The sequence below is a fragment of the Agelaius tricolor genome, unplaced genomic scaffold (assembly GCF_023055355.1).
Source record: "Agelaius tricolor isolate 1412-34295 unplaced genomic scaffold, bAgeTri1.0.p SCAF_14, whole genome shotgun sequence".
Classification (NCBI taxonomy): Eukaryota; Metazoa; Chordata; class Aves; order Passeriformes; family Icteridae; genus Agelaius; species Agelaius tricolor.
The window spans coordinates 11,126,980-11,144,340 of record NW_027269274.1 but is presented as its reverse complement, the minus strand read 5'-3'; the positions used below and the strand labels follow the sequence as shown (position 1 = coordinate 11,144,340).

General features: G+C 48.9%; 1 protein-coding gene across 1 annotated transcript in view; it reads right to left on the bottom strand.

Moving 5' to 3' along the window:
* The window catches only part of PODXL2 (podocalyxin like 2), a 33,185-nt gene that overhangs the window by 4,407 nt on the left and 11,417 nt on the right, over positions 1–17,361 (bottom strand). Inside the window, exons 3-7 of the mRNA XM_071439657.1 lie at positions 7,112–7,998; positions 6,051–6,125; positions 3,015–3,171; positions 2,058–2,119; positions 267–446 (exon numbers count right to left, since the gene is read on the bottom strand). Coding sequence (XP_071295758.1) covers positions 267–446; positions 2,058–2,119; positions 3,015–3,171; positions 6,051–6,125; positions 7,112–7,998 — 1,361 coding nt within the window. The remainder of the gene's footprint in view (positions 1–266; positions 447–2,057; positions 2,120–3,014; positions 3,172–6,050; positions 6,126–7,111; positions 7,999–17,361) is intronic.

Genomic DNA, 17,361 nt, shown 5'->3' with positions numbered 1-17,361 from the left:
CCAGGCTATGAGGGTCACTGAGACCTTTGTGGAGTCAGTGGGAAGAGGTAGATTTATTCCCAGCCCAACCCTCAGAGTGGAAATGAGCTGTCCTAAGCACATTTGCATCTCTCTTACACCTGAATGAACTCCTTTGCTGCTCCAGCAGTGTATCCAGCTATGCCCCATAATTGGACAGGGCAAAACAATTGCCCTCCTAACTTCCCAATCTCCTCCATCCCCAGGGCTAAGAGTCTGGCCAACTTCTCCACCCGTCCTGTGCTCACCATGTTCTTCATCTTGGGCAGGCGTCTCTGCCAGCAGTTGTAGATGAGCCCCAGGACAATGATGATGGCACAGATGGAGCCAATGATCACCAACACCACAAAGAGCTTCCCATAATCACTGCGCGTCTGGTTAGGGTGCGACTGGCAGCTCGTGGTGGTCGAGTAGTTCTGGATACCAATCTGGAAGGAAGGAAGCAGTACACTAAAAGTCCTGCAGGCAGATAGAATCCTGTTCAGAGTTTCCAGGGTCCAAGTACAGGACCACGAATGTGGGCAGAGGAACTAAAGCCAGGGTTGGAGACTCAGGTTATACACCATCTTACATTACTAGAAAGCTCATTTTCCATGAAAGGTGACACATCAGCAAATGACAGTAGGCACAATTTTATTTTGCTCACCTGCACAAGGATATCACACCTTTGTGTAGGAGGCTTTCATAGGAGAAACTATCCAAAATTAGAGTCCCCAAGACAAACTACAGAGCACTGATGGGTGTTGAGGCTTTGCTAACTGCTTGACAGAGAATGTAACCCTAATAAATAGCTTTCCAGTAAAGCTCAGGTTCTAAGAGGGCATAGTGGTCTTTACAAGGTCTTGAAAGTGGACAGCTGCCTGCTGAGTATAAAAGCTTAAGAATAGCTGCCCTAGAAACTGGCCCCCCGTGGCTGTCAGCAAACAGCCCAGGTTGGTCCCAGTGACTTGGCAGATTTGAAACAGGTTATGTATCAATTCAGTAGTAAGTGTGACCAGTGTAAGAGAATATCCTCCCTCCTCCTTGCAATCTCATGCTTGTGCAAGGGCAGCACTGTGAGCAGAGTTTCATTACTGACAGAGCCAGAAAGCCAGAGGCATGGGGCAAGGAGGCTCTGGTAGAACTCACATTAACCCGGAGCTACAATTGCAAAGTTAAACCTTGCATCCACACAAATCCTTCTTTCTGGACAGTTCTAGCTGCTGATACTTCAGTCCCACAATTTCTACAGGGTTGGCTTTTTGCACTTTCTCTGGTGTAAGCCAATCAATACACCACTGAGCAGTTAATTTGCTTTGTCTAACTGCACCAGTTTGTTAGGTCAGGGAAAAACCTGAGAGCAGACAGCCAGCAAGGCAGTGGCTCGATCCTGCTGCTAAAATCAGCAAAATTAATCCAGTGCTTGGCACAAAAACTCAAGCAGAATCAGGTCCTACATACCCTGTAGGACAAAGGGGCAAAGCCAGAGATCATGGGACTGATTTGTCCTCATCTCTATCCTCTTCCAAGCTGCCCAGGGTTAGAAGGGAATAGAGGAAGATGGCAGAGGAGTCTGGTATCCATTGACTCAGGTCCTCTGCCTGCCTTTGTGGAGGCAGTTGTTTCAGGAGTGAAATGCAGACCCTGGAAGCGTAGAAGGTGTGTGAACATGTCAAGAGAAGCCAATGTTTGTAAAACAGCTGGAGGGTGAGCAGGGCCAAATGTGGGGGTCTGCAGCACCCACACTGCTTTGGACAATAGTATGGAAGGGGTGACACTGAGAATCCCAACAAAATGAATGTGTGAAAAGCAGTCTCACAACCAAGCCAGAAAAGCAGGGAGAGAATAGCCCATAGTTACTCTCTTAAAAGGAGCAGACATTTGATGGCCTGGCTACTATCAGTGAGGGGAGCAGGGAGTTTGCCAAGCATCTGACTCATCTGTTTGCCTGCTCTGGGTTCAGCACTTGGTTAGAATGAGATATGCTCCCAGTTTTCAAGTTGCTTATTTTAATTGTATAACTGGTCTTGACAAATGGATGCAGGCAGACAGGCTCTTACCTCAGCTAAGCTCCTCTTAACATCCCCCAGTGCCATGAGAACATCTTTTGTAGGGATAACACCTGTAAAGTACAGGAAGAGATCAGTGCTGCTCTCAGCTCAGGTTACTCAGTCAGATGTATTCATCAGTATAAAATCCCCAGCAGGATGGAGGCAGGGAAACACACATTTTTGTTCATTGGTGTTTTATGTCAGGAGGCTGAAAGAACACAGGATCACAGACAAGGGTACCTCCAAATACTCTTTAAAGGAGTAAAAAATATCCAGGGATGAACTGATAGCAGAGCAACCTAGGTACCCTCCCCACCACCACAGAAGCTCTCAGGATCCGTGTCTGCTCTGGGAGCAAGCAGCAGCACTCAAAAAGTCATGGAGACAGGTTCACAAAGGTCATAGAGGCCATAATGTCAACATTAGAAACCTCTGTCACTAAGCAGGCAGGAAAAGGACCCCTGAACCAAAATGGGAATAAAGACATGGTAAAATGTTCCAGTCCAGCCCATGTCACTGTCAGCTTTTGTTTCCTTGGGGATGAAGGAGAGCACTGTGAGGACCATCCTAGTTCAGACAGGACTTCAGAATTGATAGGTTGGGAAGTGAAACAAGAGCAGGCTGTCATATCCTTCCATGATGGGGAGTACATAAGAAGAAACCTGACAAATGCTCAGGGAATTGCAAACCAGGGAGGCAGCAAAGCTGAAGGCAATGTGCAGAAGTGCAACGTGCAGTGCTTTGTGCAAGCAGTGAGGGACAACCCAGAAAGCAGATGTGAAGAAAGATGTCCTCAGTCCCTCTCCATCCCTCAAGTCCAGTGAACACTGAGAACTGGTGGGATAGCAATGGATTGGAAAGCAAAAGCTCCTTACAACATGGCTGTGTACCTCCATATAAATACATATAAATCTCCATATAAATCTCCCCATCACAGAAAGGCTCTTTCTGCCAGCACTTACTTACCCTGTTCCCCTGCCAGCGTCATTAGCAAGTGCTTGTCATTCTCATTGGGTTTGCTCAGAGAGATGAGCCAGCGGTCCTGCAGCCCCTCTGCCTGCCTGGAGAAGGCATCCTCCACCAGTGCCAACAGCTGGGGACCCCTCTCCAATCGAAATTCCTCCTGGCACAGGAAAGGAACCTTGGTGAGTGCATGGTAGGGACAAGGCAGCTGTAGCACTGTAGGGCTGGCACAGCTGAGAGCTCACATGTGCCCAAAAGCCAGCAGTGATAAACCTGGTGCAACGCTCTGCTGCACGGTGCCCCAGGCTGGAGCCACAAACACCTCCTGCTGCACCAACCTTCCTCCTCAGCTCCTGTGCCCCACACCAAGCTCTCCTGGCACACAGGGATCCTGAAGCAACATGATGGTGTGAGAAGGAAGCAGCCAGGCTCCTGCCTACAGCCAGAGCTGGGTCGGGGGTGCCGCTCAGCCTGGCGTGCTCCAGCCATCCCTCAGCAGGCGCCTTTGCTGCTTTCTCACTCCTGTGTTTCTATTCTCATCTCCAGTTGCCATGCCAACCTGAAGGCCACACAGATGATTAATAAAATGGAGAGTTCTTGTTGCCATGGCAATTTGAAGCGCTCAGGGCAGGCACAGGCCTGTGCCAAAAATGGCCTAATTGGAGAAGACATCGATGACTGGAGCCTGAATCACAAGAGCCTGGCAGTGCCTCCTCTCATGAAATGACGAGTTTTGGTATGGGGAAGCAGGAGGAGATGCATGAGGAAGCAGCACTGTAATGCAGCACCACAATGCTCAGCTGCAGCTCCAGCTCATGGTCCCACTGCCAGTCTGAGGCTCTCTTTTGGGGGATGCAGAGGAAAGGGGAGCAGCTGAGCCAGGAGCAGGAGGACAGAAGTGAGATGTTTCTGGTGATGGGGAAAGCAGAGGTTGCAGAGCATTGATCAATTCTCCATGGTGGAGAGGAGGGAGCAGTGAAGGAACCTGAATGCACCTGTGCCAAGGTGGAGGTCACCTCCCAGTGCATAGCCAGGTACCACTGCTAGGTCAGATCCTGCAGTCCTCACTTGGGCAAACTTTCCAGGTATGTTGAGTGCCTGGAGCCCAGTGGGAAGACAAACAGGATTCCAGCTTAACCCAGAAATACAGACATGATCCCTGCAGCAGGTAAAAGCCTGGTGCCATGAAGTGAATTGAAGCTCAAAGCACAACCTTCTGGAAGGAGCTAAGCACACTCCTTGTCCCTCAGCTTTTCAGTGGGACTCAATACACACCAGATCATGGCACCAAAACATTGAAATATGTGAGGAATACCCACTCACACTAATTTAAACTACAGCACTTGCTGTAGAACACAGGCTCTCCCTCAAAACCCCAGAAACCCAAACACCACAGAGTTCTGATACAGACACCAAAAAACAAAAGGGACAGGCAGACAGTAGGTGAGGTGCACAAACTGAGCAAATTACCAAGGGTAGGAAAAAAACTGCATCAACATCAGTGGAAAGATGAAGAGCTTGATTCCAGCTTCACTCATGCAAAGTGGTAATGGGAGGCAGGGAATGATGAGATGCTCATGTTAAATATGTATGTCGACAAATGTCCCTTTGAATAAGGGGTAGCACGGCACAAATCATTCAGTGGGAAATATGTTTTGAAACATGAAATCAAGTAGAAAAACAGTTCAGTCCTGCCTATCTCAGGGCACCATCTTCCTCCAGCAAGGCAGAACTGAGGATTCAACAGCAAAGACATAATTTGATCAAGATACATCTGCACATCTGCTTTTCAGTTCTTCCCCTTACAGTGGTTTAAACAACACAAATGACCACAGAAAGGAACTTACTACATATTACAAAATTAATTAGCATTTGAAGTCCACAGAGGTGGGAGAGAGAGTGATGAGACATGAAGGAAACAGGGTAGAAGGACTCTGGTTTTCAAGGACTCCTTTTCTGCTTTACAGTTGTGAACTGTAGCAGAGATACTTAAAGCTCTCCACACCGGTTTGCCTGAATTAGGAGGAGAAAGACTGACTTTTCATCTATTCTTAGAGCAGTTGGCATGTCTTACTGTGTATAGGAATTTCCCCATTTTCCCTGTCCTCAGAAAGATCACCTTTAAAAAAAAGCAAAACAAACCAAACAAGAATTCACCAGAAGTTGCAAGAGGTCAGTGCCACAGAGCAACCCTGCAGTGACACAACCAGCTGGCTATGCCCACAGCAGGAGCCCCACAAAGCAGGAGTGCAGATGCATGAGGCCAGAACACAATTCCTCAATGAAACATTTTAGTCTCAGGTTGTCAGGCTTATATTAATTTCTTAGAATTATGAAAGGCACCTTGACCCCAGGCCTTTCACAACTGCTTTTTAAGTGCCTGATAAAAGGCCCAGCAGAAGTGAGCAAGCCCTTTTATCAGGGATCCACAACGGATTCTGGGGTCATGAATTAACTGTAGCTTTATGAGGATGGGTGGACAGGCATTGGATTAGCAGAGCATGGCTGGTTAACAGACACAGATAACACACAAGATAATAGGGTTGGAAGAAGAGACCCTTAAGGAAGATTTAGTGATAACTGCTTGATACTTATCCATGCACAGTCCAAATGGGAGTCCCTATTCCTCTGAGCCATCAGAGGATTGTTACTATATGCTGGAAGGAATGGAAGAAAAAGGAAGAGAAGGAAGGAGAACTGCATTCAATCCTGTAAGAGGTGCAATGTTAAAAGTTCTCATGTCTCATGACAATCCAGGTACTGACTATCACAGACTAGCAGCCAGAAGTTAGTAAAAAATCCAATATGGAACTGACATGTGCGAGACTTGGAGCAAAATCATCTCCCTCCACCCACTCTTTTTCCCTTTTGGAGAACAAAAATATTTCTGTCCTCCCCTTCTCTTCACAGCCTCTATATGTTGAGATTTCATGCTTTTAAAATGTTTTGTGGTGAAAGCAGACAGGAGGAGCTGTGCCTGCCTTCACTTTCCCAAGCACCATTGCCCCCGTGCCATGAAATCTCTCTGGACTGACTTACACAGTCAATGTTATCCGACATATTCAGGATGATATAGTTCTTTCCTGCAAGGTTGCTCCAGTCTTTACAGATCACCTGGAGAGACAAGACAAAGACAGCTGGGTTCAGGTGTGAATGTAACTCTGCTGCTGAAAGCACAGGGTACACAAGGGACAGGAGCAGGGCACTGTGCCATACTCCCAGAAGCACTTCTCAAAGGATGTGACTGTCCTTTAACTCTCTGTTCTAAGGAGCAATCACCATTTCAGTGCTAACACAGAACAGGGACAAAGCTGCTCTGCCAGCTTGCCACAGCTTGACCTTCCACTTCTATCTAGACTCAAGGAGGACACAGGTTCTCAGTGGAAAACTGTCTAGCCTGCAGCCTTGTCAGCACTTAAGACAAAACCTAACCAGGAGCCTCTGTGGTCCTTAAACAAACTGGTGAGAGAGGGCAGCACTTTGCAAGCAGGATAGGATGCACAGAGGGACTAAGTCACTCGTTCAGGCTCCTGAGTACCATGGGGCAAAAAGCAAAATTAAAAGCGTTGCTTGGTACTTTCTCACCAGTCAGCTCCTGCTACACATTTTCTCTTAACCAGCTGCCAGTTTGCTGGATTCAGGACCTGCAGTTCACCCCTCCTCTCCCACACCCTCACATATAACTGTACTCTTCTCCACCCCTCTGCATCTGGTCCCTGCAGGCAGCAGTAGCAAAAACAGCACTTTCTTCTCACTCCCCTTCCAGAAGTCATTGGGGACATGTTTGTCCTGACACTTCCAATAATGCAGGCTGAGGAAACAAGGAGCTTTCTCTGCTGTTCATGCCCCAGAAGAAAGGTGTTCAGCTTTCAGTTTAAGAAGCAGGATTTTGTGCAGCTAGGAAGATGTGAGGGGCCAGGGATGATGGATACCTTAAGAACTGCTGTGAATAACTCCCTGAAAATTCAGCTTTGACTGGGTGAACAGAAAAACATACTTCAGCAGTCAGACTCAGGGATGGGCTTAAACACTCCCCAGGAGTGAAGTAGCCAAATATCCCCACTGCAACCTCCCAGCCCAGCCCCTGATCCCAGTGCAACCTGAGCAGAGTCCCAGGGCAGCTCCGTGGGCAGCATGGCCATGCGGGCGTCCCCAGCCGGGGGTGACGAGCTCCTCTCTGCTGCCGCAGTCTCAGTGGCTGACTCGGTGTCATTCCAAAGGGGATCCAGCTCAGGCTCATCAGCTCTGTCCCACAGAGACACAGAAGAGGGCTGCTGCTCACTACCAGGAAGAGTCTGGGTGCCTGGGGAGCTGCTTGCAGGAGAGGGTGTCCCCACAGGCGTTTCCACTGTCTGCTCCATTTCGGTCAGCATCGTGGGCTCCAGCATCTCCCACCCCACTGTGGGCTCTGACACCTCCTCCCTGGCTGAATGCTCTTCCCCACCAGCCTCCACTGTGGTCTCTGCAGGCTCTGCTCCTGTGGTAGCCACAGCCAGCTCTGAATCTGCTCCCCCAAAAGCCCAAGTGTCTCCAGTTGTCACCTCAAGGAGTTCTTCCGAATCAATGGGAGATCTTGCAGCAACTGTAGTAGAAAAAGTAGAGGGCACAGGTAGGAGACCTGGTCCCATGCTGCTCCCAAGGTCTAAGCCTGGAGAAACAGAGTCCTCTTCTTGCCCTCCTATGGCTGCCTCAGTCACAACACCTGGCCTGGAAGAGGCTGTGGAAAACAGAAGGGAGAAGGAGTCCTCTTGGTCCACTGGTTCAGAAGATGTAACCTCTGGTCCAGAGGTCTGGAGGCTCTCCATTCCTCCTCTTGAGTGGTCTATAGGGAGCAGCCCCTCCTCTTCCTCTAGTGTGGAGAAAGGAGTGTGTAAGTCAGGCTCCACAAATTCTGCTGGTGCCTGGACAGTGGCCATTTCCCATTTGTCTACTTGTGTCCCATTTTGTTTCGGCAGTGCCTTCTGAGATGAAGCAGGAAAGGTGTAATCTAAAAAGAGATCCAAAAGACTTCATGTTACATCTGAACTAAGAACTCTGAGGGGCAGAGAATACCCCATTATGTGTCCAGCCACAGGTGGGGGTCGAATGGCAGAGACCCTCCAAGGGCAGGTAGCCTGCCACAGCAAAGAACCATCCCATCCACTACGTGCACTTCTCCATCTACCCATCCCAGTAAACCCATATTCCCAAGGGATAATTTCCATCTTTGTTCTCTCCATATCTGTCTGTCCATTGGCACTTTCACAGACAATAAGTAACAGTTTTGACACCTGGCATCTTTAAGTTGAGGTTATGAGTGTTAGGAATCAGCTAGAAGCCAGGGATTCATTTCAGATGGGACTGAGAAAGATATGGGGTGGTAGCAGCAGTCAGCCACAAGCTAAATGGGAAATACTACAGGAGAGAAACTAAAGGACAGAAAACCAAATCCTCCTTCCTGGCACAGCTAAGTACTACCACCAAACCCTGAATCGACCTGGGCATATTCGAAATGCAGAATTTTAGTTTGTACAGCACTTCAGAGCAGAAAAGTCATCCCACAAACATCTGAATTAGTTTTGCTTTGCTACAGCAGCTGAATCTAACTCCCCTCCCTCCAACTACAGCCCTTGCTATTCTGTGGCTCTGATCACGAATGGAAGTGTTGTTGCTAGACAAACACAGATGCTGAAGGAGATGCAGCTCACAAATATAAGGTCAGAGCAGGCTGGGGTTTCTTCTGGAAGCTAACAAGGAGCTGGGGACCCAGGAAAAGGAACTTATCAGTAAGATCAGATATGTTTAGCTCAGGGTGGCAGGCACAAATCCAGAAAGCATAAATCAACCTTCATCTTTCTTGAGAAACTGCTCATACCCACGGAGTTCTGTTTCAGGAGTCTGCATCCCAATTAACTCCCTTTCTCCCCAAGCCAAGCACAGCACATTCTCACTGAGAAGGGAAGGAAGACGATCCCTTCACAGCCAGAAATCAACCCCCTGCTCTGTCTATGGTTATTAAGTAAATGACTGTCTGAAATTCCCAAGGCTCCCGTCTCCTCTCCTGCCTGCCAAAGCAGATGCTCCACTGAGCACAGTGGGCAGCAGCTGTCTGGATGCCTTACAGAGATCTGCACAAAAAAGCTCCACATATCCCTCACTCGCTGCTGCCAGAGTGGGTGCAAGCTCCCAGGCAGAGAGGCCGTGTCAGCATACACACCCACTGCCCTGGGTATTCCCTGGCAATCAGGACTGCCCTGCTACTCCTCCTGCCCAGCCCTCCTCAGCAGAAACCACACTGTTCCATCCACCCCAAGCAGGAGGTGTAAAGATCCTCCTGTCCAGCTGGCAAGTGGCTTTCCTAACCCACAGCTCATTCCCTTTAAGGTGTCAGCAGCTCCTCCCAGATGTTGCCCAAAGGTGAGGATTACCCAGCTGCTGACCTCCAGAGCCATGGTGGGGAGACTGACTCCCAGTTCTGTCTGCAAAGAGGCCACTGGGATTCACTGCCCAGGACAGAAGTCACGTTGCTTTGCTGCTGTGTCTCACCAGAGAGCACCCCAAAATTGACACCCCACCCAAAGACCCTGAGGGTTAAAAGACTTTTGCTTCCCAACAGCCAGCTGCTGATGCCTCCTCATAGGCCAAGGAGGCTGGCAAGAGCAATCAGCAGCAGCACAGACCCAAAAAAAACCCCATCTCTCCTCCACTGCCTGGCACTGGTCTTTCCAAAGGCCTTCCCAACTGGTAACATCCCAGTGTCTGCAGACATGGTCACTGCCTTGCTGGATGGATGGCAGGAACACCCACAGGCCATGGGATTGAGGAGGTTTGGGTGGGACTGCCTTCAGATAGTGAAGCTTAGTGCATCTCCCAGGGCTCTGCTGCTCCTGCTGCTGCAGGGATAACTCAGGGTTTGCACCAAGAGCCCCCTCTGCCCTGACATGCTGTGGGTGAAAAGTGAGGGGTTTGCCCTTTAAAACAAGGCCCTGTCAGATATGATGTTGTTTCCAAGGATCAGTGATCCAATCTGCCATCTCCTTTGCCTAAAGACATTCTAAGATATTCTCAAGTCCTTTACACCTTCCTCTCTTCCGTGCTCTTTCCACCTGGAGCAGAGCACGAACTGGCAGGCAGATGGGCACAGCAAAAAAACAAACCACGAAAAAGCAGCGTGAGGTTCATCCCACAGGACCAGAAATGCTCCCAGCCTGTCAGCTCTCCTTTGAAGTCACACACTCAACCTTTCCTTAGAGTGCTCTGCCAGATTCATTGGGTCCCATGGGGGAAAGCCCCACATGGTGCAGCTATGCTGCCTTTCCACCAACAAGATCTAAAGATGTCAGAGGAACTGCTGCCTCTGCCATCTCTTCTGGGCAAAGAAAGTTTAGGACTCATTCCACTCTCTCCCAGCAGACTTCTGTCTTACAAGGCAGCCAGAGATTGAAACCTGAACTGCTTCTCTAGGCCAACAAATCAACAGGGTAGAAGCAGACACAGGAATCCTCACACTTGCTACTAACTGGGTTAACATTCCACTTGTCATCAGTTTCCCCACTACCCTGCATGTTAAGCTGGGAACATCCTTCTGTCTGGTTCATAAGACCCCACTGATTAGAAGCTCAACTCCTCTCAAATCCTGAGGGGGTTATTTCTCAGATTCAAGTAGGGAACAGTGAAACTTGAGGCACAGGGGTGCTCCTTAAAACAAGAATCTCTCCATATAACCCCATTACCAAAGGGGTTCAATCCCTTTCCAGGTTCAGGAAGGATCACAGAATCATCAAGGTTGGAAGAGACCTTCAAGATCTAGTCCAACCATCAACCCAGCAGCACTATTGTCATCCCTAAACCATATCCCCAAGTGCCACATCCAGATGCCAACTATGATGAGTCAATCCTTCCTTCCAGACTCTTCAGCTAGACAGTTCCTGTCTGGAATCAGCTTCTCCTGTCTCACTAACAAGGGCATCTGCCAACTTCTCAAGATCAGATTTAAGGCACTTTAAGGCACTCATATTTCTTTTCATTTACACCCCTGTTCTTTGATTTGAAGGAAGCTTTGCACCCTGTCCATCTCCCAGGTATGATATCAGCCCCTAAGCTGGTCCCAGCATATTCTTCCCAAGCCCCCATCTAGACCAGCTGGCCTGTCACTCATTTGTGCAATGCAGAGCTTGCCCATTTGAAGAGTCTTCTCAGCATTTCCCTTGATTCCTCTTCCCTCCAACCCTCAGGGAACTCAAAGGGCATGTCCCATTTTTAGCATCTCTTCCAGCATTCAGGTAGCAGCTCCCCTTCAGCCAGTGGTTTTCAACCCCCTTGGCCCACCTGGCTGTCCTCTGCCTTCAGCAGACCAAGTACACCTGGTGCCCATGCTCTGGGCACATGGCAGTGCACCCACAGCCCTCCCCACCTTCCAGTGGCAGTGCCACCCACTTCCCTTCTCACCACTTTTGTGGGGAGAAACAGCAACCATGGAACAGAGAGGCAGAGGGACACAGCAGCCTATGCTCCTGCTGCAGGAATGGGACAGAGTTCTCTGCTAAAGGAGTTATGGAGCTGGCTGCAATGCCAGATTTGCCTGGCTCGTTTATCAGCTCATCTAATTCCAGGGAGGAAGCAGAACTCTGCCAAGCCCCAGGATGCCCAAGGAGAGAGGAGGTAGTAACTGCACACACCATCAGCTCCTTCCCTGACAGGGTCTGCTGTCTGCCACCAAGATCAGCAGTAGCTGGAGCACAAGAGGAGCCTGTGGCCACACACAGACATGGCACGTGCCCCTTTCCCACCACAACCAAGAGCAGCCAAGCCACAATGGAGCCAGCCTGATCACAGGGGGGACAGCTCAGGAGAACCAACCACTGGAGTGATGAAACTGTCCCAGCACCTCTGGCAAACAGTCTAGCAGGGATGGACCAGAGGAGTGTAGCAGGCAGGCACAGCTCTGCATCATGTACCCTCCCAGACCTTCTCAGCCACACCATCCCCTTGGGAGTCTGGTTGGCTGATATGAAATTACACACCTCTGTCTCACCTCTTTACCACCACATCCTTAGCTTCACCCCTTAATGGCTTCCATCAGTGGTGATATCATGCATATTGCAGCATCCAGCTGCCTCCCACAATCACCCAGCTTTTCCCTTCCAAGCTCTCTTACAAAAACCCTCAGGCAGTATTTTTTAAATAAAAAAACATCTTTCACAGCCTTTCCAAGCCTTGCCCTTTGCATCTTCAAGCAGACCCAGGTCTGGGTCACACAGATCCATTTCTTTGCCTGGGGAGATGATTTTCCCTGGGAGAGGTGAACATTAGCTTCAAACCTCTGCAGAAGCCACCATTCAGGCAATGTCCTGCTTTCTCCAAAATCAATATCAAAACTTCCCTGACACCAGATGGACCAGGACATGGCACTGTGCCAAAGCACAATTCCCCAGCCAGACATTTAATTCATTACATTTCTGCTTCTCTGTCATTCAGAAGAGCTGCTCTCAGTTACTGCCCTACAAGGTTCCCTACCCTGTATTTGCTATTAACTGTTTAAAGCAACTGTGACAACTCAGGAAAAGGGTGATCCTCTTTTTTTTTTTTTAGTACACATAACTTGACCATAAGGTGTTTATTGGATTAAACTGGGAGATCATGTTAACCAGTGATTGAATTACTGATAACTAGAAGGTACTGTAATAAAGACAAGACCATCCCTGGATTCCAATCACAACACATAGCATCATTCACACTAAAACATCTGCCAACTTTGGGAATCACACAGTGCACTCCACTGAAAATGCAGCCAGGTCTGAAACTGTATCTGCTCTCCTTTTATAGTACAGAACAGTAAGGCTTACTGCAAAAAAGTCATACTCCAGCTGATTGAAACCACAGGGGGATTTCAAAGAGGCAAAATACAATTACTGGTGCTGGAATTAAGCCAGTTGGGGCTAATATACTAATCTTCCAGAAGTACTAGGAGAGGTTATTATCTGAGACTCTGAGACAAGTCCACACACACAAAAGAGATCACAGTCAAAAGAGAGACCCAAAGTAGCAAAGTGATTAGGCCATTATGGTTGAATGTGCTTGAGGTGCAGACTGGGCACCAAGGACTACTGTTCCCAAATAGCCTCATACCTTATCCCAGCTCAGCACAGAGACTGCAATAAAGGCAGAATAAGCCATCCTCACCCAAACACTGTCAGAGATAGCTGCACCAGAGTAACACCCTGCCCTGAAACCCTCTGTCAAATGACAGCCTTTGGCAGCAATGTCTTCACAGAGCTGGCTTGTCCCAAGATAGATCACCCCTGTCTCTGTATACTAAACCAGGGCATAAACAAGAGGCATCCCAGGAGCTGAGCTAGGGCAGGAGGCTGCTCAGCACTAAGCTGCTTATGGAGACAGTCTTTACCAGGTGCTTCATTTCATTAATGATTGGCTTGAAGATGGTATTAAGAACTGCAGATCTGCTGTCAGTCTGGATGAAGAGGCAGTAGATTTCTGTAAGGCTGAGAGATACCGGGATCTCTCTTGCCAGAGGCAAGTAATTCATCATGGAAAGAAGTGAATCTCACTATCAAAGAAGATGGAAGGTATTTTATTCCATTATCTGGTCAGAAAACTTACTTTTTCTTGAATATAGTCTTAACAACAGTCTGTCCCACTATCCCTCATCCTAACTCCCCTGGGAATCCCTTCTGCTAATTACTATGAATAATTAAAAGATTACAATTTCCTCCCCCATCCCACAAAGCACCACATGCTGTCCTAGGAAATCACCAATCTAAAAAACTAGATTGGATAGCTCCCAGTACAGTCATCCCTTGGTCTTCAACCACCTTGGAGCTAAAAGAGCAGTTCCTGGCTGTAATGAAGTGAGCTTCATGCCAGCCCACTGTAACACTGGGAAATGGGATGATGCACTCCAATCCTTGAGCACTCAGCTGTTGGGCAGGGCAGGAGAGGGACTAAGTGCCCTCAAGCACGAGGCATCCACAAGTCTTGTGTCCATTTTCAGGAGCCCACACTTCCCAGCAATTAATGATTAGGCTGCCTCACACTCGAGCCTTCACTGGAAGAGAGGAGCATGTGGGGCAGTGCAGCCTGACTGAGCCAAAGGAGAACACTGAGAGCTGCAAACAGGGAGAACTCCAGGGTGAATACAGCATCATGCAACCCCTTCACCAAAACCAAGGGATTCAGAGAGACCTACAACCCTACTGACTCCCATCTTCTAGCCCTAAAGCTGGATGAGGTGTTTTACCTGCTGCCAAGGACATCTGTGTAACAACAGGAAACACAGGGGACTGGAAGCCTCCAGGCAAAACAAGATGGAGAAATGGGAAGAAAGGAAAGGAGGAGAGGAAGGGCCAGACCCTGCAGGTCCACTGAGCTGATCTGTGGCTCAGGCCAATTTGCTTTGCTACCAAAGGTGAAGCAAAGCAGCCATACCCAAACTACAACCAGAAGCTTCTGGGTTCCCTGGAAGCCTGAAGGAATGCAGGAGTAACAGGTTCACAGCTCCACTGACTTGCTTTTTAGCAGCAGTACAAATCACACACTGCTTCTTTCCATAAGGATATAGCATCCACATTCCCACCAGACCCCTAATCCATCTCCTCCATGTGTGGCTCCACTGGGTAGCAGCTGTGCATGGCATGACACACATGCAAGTGCACACTTTTGTGCACCCTCAGACAGAATGAGACAAATGTCAGGGCCCTTCCAAAGGTTAGTGCTCACTGATGTCAATATAGAATCACTCTTCTGTAACATAAATCAGCAAAAGCACATTATTCAGGAGAACCAGAGCCCTAGTCTGAGCTGTGCTTTTCCACTGGGAGTTTGTTCTCACTTTCTAATGGACTAACAGGTGGCCCTAGAAATGTTTTCTATAAATATTTTTAAAGGATGTTTTTTGTACACTTAACAAAAAAAAAAAAAAATGCAGCAGCTGCAGATTGTTATTGCTTTTTAGCTCTTGCAGCCTTGAAGTCACACAAAGGCAGGGCAGTCTCCCCACACAGAGCTCAGACAGACATAAAAAAAAGGAGAGATGGAGAAAGGTAATACAGCTTTTGAATAGCAGGAGATTTGGCCTATCTGCAAGATCCTGTACCAGTTCAGGCCCAATATCTTTGTATAAAGACAAAAAGAAGCCAGCACAGGTGTCCTTCCATAGCAGGTAATTTTCTCTCTTTAGGAGTACAACAATCCTGTTCTGTGCCTTGATTGATGCAGTGTTTCCAGTGTGTGCCTGGGACAGAGCTACCAACTATGCTGAGCTACACTACACTGAATGAAATCTCACATAAGGAAAACTTACACTATAAACTTTTTTCCTTAAACAGCAGCTGTTTAAAACGGTTTAATGGGTTTATACATTGAAAACAACCTAACAGATGTCATCACACAGATCCACAACGTATCACATGGCATCTGTCACACATGCAGCATGTAAGTTCCACTGGTTGGGTGCATCTCTCATACAGAGGCTTTGCATGACAGAAGACTGCCCAATTTAGGGATGCTATTACAATATCCTTTATTGTAAAATGACACACGGCAGGTTTCTAATTAAATTTTAAGTAGAAATGTGCTCCCAGCTCTTGAATAATTCAAACTGTTCTATTAACCAAGGTTCTGAAATGCCATTGAGACATGAGCTCTGGACACAGCAACTGTCAGGGGAAGAAACAGCACTTGGAAGCAGAGCAGTGGTTAGCTGGGCAGCGGATAGGGCAGGGTATGCATAAAGGACAGCTGAAAGAGCACATCTGCTCCTGGAGGAAAGAACTGCAGGCGAGAACGGAAGGAGAGAGCGGCGTGTTCCGCATGCAAATGGGGCGAGGCACGTGCAGGAGGCAAGGCTGGGTTCAGTACCAGCCATCTCTCCCTCAATGCACAAGCACACGCTGTTCTCCAAGTCACGTCCCGATCTGTGAGGACACGCAGGTGCCTGCTGGCACACCAAGAAAAGCGGCGCTGAGCGCTGCCAGCGCGCGGGAGCAGCTGAGCCAGAGCGCGTCCCAGGGATGCGCGGCAGGAACGGCGCCATCCCAACGGCACATCCCAAAAACAGTGCCTTCCCAACAGTGCCTTCCCAAAAACAGTGCCTTCCCAACAGTGCCTTCCCAAAAACAGTGCCTTCCCAACAGTGCCTTCCCAACAGTGCCTTCCCAAAAACAGTGCCATGCCAAAAACAGTGCCATCCCAACGGCACATCCCAAAAACAATGCCATCCCAACAGTGCCATCCCAAAAACAGTGCCTTCCCAACAGTGCCATCCCAAAAACAGTGCCATCCCAACAGTGCCATCCCAAAAACAGTGCCTTCCCAACAGTGCCTTCCCAAAAACAGTGCCTTCCCAACGGCACATCCCAAAAACAGTGCCGTCCCAACAGTGCCATCCCAAAAACAGTGCCTTCCCAACGGCACACCCCAAAAATGGTGTCTTCCCAACGGCACACCCCAAAAATTGTGCCTTCCCAACAGGGCCTTCCCAACAGTGCCATCCCAATGGCACATCCCAAAAACGATGCCATCCCAACGGCACCATCCCAATCAGCACCATCCCAATGGTGCCATCCCAAAACCAGTGCCTTTCCAACAATAGCACCATCCCAATGGCCTCATCCCAACAATGGCCCTGTCCCAACAATGGCCCCATTCCAACAGCACATCCCAACAGCCACATCCCAATGGATCCATCCCAATGGCCCCATCCCAACAATGGCCCCGTCCACCCCCAGCACCACTGCATGGCACAGCTGCCCCACAGCCAGGCCTGCAAGAGCCCCAGGGCAGCCAGAGCACAGCCAGACAGGTTTAGCAGCACTGTCAGTGAGCAATGGGCTTTGGAGACCTAAGCTGGGATGGCCCTTGCCCCACATCGCGTGCGCTGTGCCCCAGTGGGCAACCCAAGCCACAGCTCTCAGCTCTGTGTGAGCACAGCTGTTTTTTAAGGTCACAGAAATAGGAGAGGAGATAAAACAAGACTTGTGCTTTCTAATTGCAGACCTCAGTCAGATGTGCTGAGAGCGATACTGCATAGGGGAGGAGGGATAAGGCTGAAGCCTGGCCCTTGGGTAACACTTAATACATGCCCCACATGACACTTAAGAGCAGGAGCATGTGAAATAATCTCCTAAGCTACTGGAAACCCTGCAATGCACCTCCTCCTTCCTCCCATCCCTCTCTCTGACAGCATCTCAAAGCCAATGAGGGGCTTGGGGAGAGACTACTGAGGGGACTCAGTGGTCTCAGAAAAACACTCCAGAGAGGAAAGCAAACTCAAATGCCAATGAAACCCATTTTGGTCATGACCTCTCAGGAAGCATCAGGACAGGGTAGGCAACAGGACAGCTGCCCAAGGGAC